Source organism: Nicotiana tabacum, chromosome 3 (genome assembly GCF_000715075.1).
Source record: "Nicotiana tabacum cultivar K326 chromosome 3, ASM71507v2, whole genome shotgun sequence".
Lineage (NCBI taxonomy): Eukaryota > Viridiplantae > Streptophyta > Magnoliopsida > Solanales > Solanaceae > Nicotiana > Nicotiana tabacum.
The window spans coordinates 198,275,218-198,279,450 of NC_134082.1; the positions used below are offsets into that span (position 1 = coordinate 198,275,218).

Here is a 4,233-nt window from a genome sequence, read left to right on the forward strand (position 1 = left end):
AAATAATTATAAAAAATAACAAAAGTTCCTAACATGATTGCACATGATCATTAACCAAATTAAGTATGATAACAAGATAAAAAAAGATAAATTTTATTTTTAATTTAAATTCAAATTTTAGAACTTTATTTATAAATTCAAAATTATCTTTTAATTCAAATTCCGTATATATTATATTATATTATATTATATTTGTATTTAACTGAGTAGTCAAATATAGAATAAAGTTACCATATACTATTGATATTTATTAGCTTGCCACTTGGCTTAACCATAATGTCAATTATATATGGTAACTTTCTTGTTTTAATATATATATAGATATAGATTGAACTTACTTGATAAAAATTCACATTTTTGTTAATTAAGCTATTTTTTTATTAATTTCCCATGGGACATTCCGAAGCGATTCGTTTTTGCTTAATCAATTTTTAAAATTTAAATACTATGATGTGGTTCTCACAAACGATATTAACTTTTCAAGCATAATAATATATGTTTTTCAACTCCACTTCTGAGGTTCTTCTAAGGTCAATACTTAATAGAAAAAAATTAACCATGCATTGAAAAGATTGGAAACATCTCTCCCGAACAAATTCTACTCGCTTCAACTTCAAGTCTTCCAACATGCTAATATAACAACAACAACAACAACAATAACAACATGCTAATATAAGAGTTCCCCAAAAAAAATGCTAATATAATCTTCCAACATTCTATTCTTTCTATTAAAATATCAACATTTTGTTTGTGACAGAATTTAAACTCCTATGTCTTAACTCTCACATAATGTGTTATATTCTTACAAGTACACTCTTACCACTATACTAATAGCATATTTTGCAAAACTTCTAAAATCCGCTTATTTTAAGAAGTGTTTTTCTCAAAAGTATCTTTCATAAAAGTGTTTTTGGTGAGAGACAACTTATGTTTGGCTAATTAATTTAAAAAACAATTTTGAACAGTAATTAGTATTAGGCCAAGCTTTTAGAAACTCCTTCTAAGTGTATTTTTTTCAAAAGTGCTTCTCAAAAACGTGTTCTTGAAGAGAAACTACTTTTTTCTACTTCTCAAAAACTGTTTCTGTTTCTCCTAAAAAACACTTTTTTCCTTCTAAAAGCTTGGCCAAACACCTCAATTTTAGGAAAAAAAATACTTTTGACCCAAATAAGTACTTGTGGCCAAAAAAAAGCTTGGCCAAACAGGCTATATAATCCTTTAAGGCCCCAAACCAACTTTGGAATTCAATCAACTATTTTAATGGTTCACTCAAAGTAAATCGCCATAAAAAGGCTTCCAAAGTTGATTGAATTCCAGCGTAGTTCATATGCTAATTCTTTCAAGCCATATATTTCCTATATTTGATACACCAGGAAACCTCAATAGTTACAAATCATGAGGTCATGCAGATCTATAGATTTATCTTTCAATGTAAATACATATTTTAGTTTACATCATCTTTTATTTTTTCCTTTCTATATTTTGCTCTTCTATACTAGCTAGCATCATACACAACTTCAAGAAAATGTCTTTTTAAGGCTTCAAGAGGGGACTGCCTTCCTTGATCAACACAAATACACTGCCTCCATCTCCTCTGGAAATCCTAAGCTCATCATCCAGGTATGTTGTCAGCAGCCAAGATTGTGCATTGCTGTTGGAAATAGGAAACTTAATTGGTGGTTGACTGGAAATAGACTTGGCTACTGAAGAAGCTGTGTCTTGGACTGAATTAATCAAGCCTTTGAAAGGGCTTAGATCAATTTTTTGTCCCAAGAATTCGACGTTCTCAGGCAGCTCAATAGAATCCGTCAACTGGGGTGTTCCAATTATGCCTTCATCAAATTTAATCTGAACCACGAAACACAGTATAACATGAGACCAAAATGATGATCAAGTATGAGGGATGATGACTAGACTAGAAAAATGTGGAAGAAGATAATGACCTGGACACGCTTAGGACTTCTGACTTCGAATTTGGCGTTGGTAGTAATGGAAGTTGTAGCTAAAGGTCCAGCAAAGACGACACAATTCTGAACAACAAAAGTCTCAGAATCGATGGTCTGGGAAATCTCCTCGACGCGAACTAGAGGCAGTGTGCCCCTTGACAACAAGGGGAACAGACCAGAAAAAGATGTGTACCTGCAGTTTTCCGGTATACAATTCCAAGTGTTCATGCCAACAAGCGCGAGTATATTACATTTACAATGAAGAAAGAACATTTAACATTCTTAGTGCACTAAAGAATGTCCTTGTTTTCATCAAAAGATAATGATTAGCTACAAATCAACAAGTCAACAGTGATGGTGGTGAAAAGATGCCACCCTTAGAAAGTGATTCTCAAAGAAAATTAGTCTCTTCACATCAAACTATTATAATCTCCTTCAACTTTGCTGCATCTCAAAAATACTCTAAAATTAGGGGTGGACGTATGTTTGATTTGATGTATGGTCATGGCAACATATATGGTCGCAGTAATATCTTTAATAGGTATATTTAGCCGTGGTATTTAGCACCCATAAATCAAAAACTTCTAAGTAACCTTTGTCGAACACGGCAGTGAAGGGATTTCACTAAAATCCTGATATGTATTAGGGATACTTCTAGTTTTCTGGTGCACAAAGCATCCCGCGTTCAGTAGGGACCGGTGAAGGGCCGCATCCCGAGGGGGTGTATGTAGGCAGTCTATCCTGATGCAAGCATCAATGACTAATTCCATGGCTCGAACCCATGACCTGTAGGTCACGCGGAGACAACTTGACTGTTTCTCTTAGGCTCCGGATACTTCTGGTTTTCCAGGTACCAAAACCTTTTATTATCTTTCCTTTGTGTTCCAGATAGGCAGGAATGTTAACTCAAATTCGATTGCTGAATAAATGAACTATGATAGTTTTTATTTAACAAAAGAATCCGATTGCTTAGAGCACAATAATCAACATACACAACATGTAATAACTAAAAGAAAATTGCAAGCTAGTGAAACAGTTAGTCATGTGATTCAATCCTTGCTACTAAAGTAATTCATCCAAAAGATTCATCAGCCTTAAACTACCCCTTCAATTAAGCGAGAATTTTTCATAAAATCAACAAAAGTTGATAAAAAAGTTATTCTCCGTTTTCCCAAAAGAATTACAGATTCCAGCTTAACAAAGAAAAAAGAAATTAATTTTTGGTATAAATTCGGAATATTAATTCATTTCTTTCTGACAATATTGTAGTTTGAGAAATTATTTTTGTTCATTTCACACATAGCAATATGGACCACATAAATAAATGGAAAAAAAAGTATATTTTTCATGGTGCAGGTGAAAACAGGAACTTACGCAAGAATCCATTTGCCATTGAGAAGAGGCAACGCCTCGGTAGGAGCAGGAGTTGGGTTCATGGATTCAAGCTTAGTGATGAGTTCCACGATCTCAGCACGAGTTTCACTGCTAGCACTCAAACCCCTATTGGTTCCATAAAATGAATCAACCAACTGTTTCTTCAGCAATTCGATTTCGCTCGGCTCCTTTGGTGGTTCTTCCTCTGCTACCGCTACTCCTCCTCCACTTGGCTTTATTTGCTCCACTTCTGGACCCCACTCGTCGTCCTTGTCGTAGTTCTTGGCTTGTGCTGTGAATTTTGGTTTTGGGTTTGTGAATTCTTTGACTGAAATTGATGGGAAATTTGTGGAGGTGATGGGAAAAGTTGAGATTTTTGAGGTGGGTTTTGAATATTGGGATGTAATTTGCAGAGTTTTGCAAGGAATTTGATTTAGAGAAGAGATGGAAGCCATTATTTTGAGGAAAATTGAGAGAACAAATGAGTGATGAAAACAGGGGAAGGTCGATGGAAAGAGTGTTACTTTAGCTACTGTATGATGCGGTTTATACGAGTCTCGGGTCTTTGGTTATGCTGTTGTGAAGAGACGTATCTGCCCTCCTTAAATAATTTTATTTTGTTTTACACTTTCTCAGCCGGTGTAAAATTAATTGAGATATATTTGTGTTTTTTCACTTTGATATCTATTTCGTAAATAAGTATTGTGTAAATTTTAGACTCTGTTAATATGACAATTTTTAGTATTAGTTCAGACAGAAGTACAATACAAAAAAAAATATCCATATAGGTTTTGAAAGATATTAGGTGTCAATATCAAATTGTATATACTTAGATAATTCTCCCAAAAAATTTATAACTAAATTATTTTATTCATCACCAAAGAGAGAATTACAAAACTGTAGCTAGATCATA

At 33.7% G+C, this 4,233-nt stretch overlaps 1 protein-coding gene across 1 annotated transcript; it reads right to left on the bottom strand.

Annotated features, from left to right (window-relative positions):
• Positions 1-1,322: 1,322 nt before the first annotated feature.
• Positions 1,323-3,861, bottom strand: LOC107781768 (light-induced protein, chloroplastic). The gene is made up of 3 exons (XM_075250382.1): positions 3,321-3,861; positions 1,944-2,139; positions 1,323-1,848 (listed from the first exon to the last, which is right to left on the bottom strand). The coding sequence occupies exons 1-3, from the start codon at positions 3,773-3,775 to the stop codon at positions 1,534-1,536; spliced, it is 966 nt and encodes a 321-aa protein (XP_075106483.1). The 5' UTR covers positions 3,776-3,861; the 3' UTR covers positions 1,323-1,533.
• Positions 3,862-4,233: the final 372 nt, after the last annotated feature.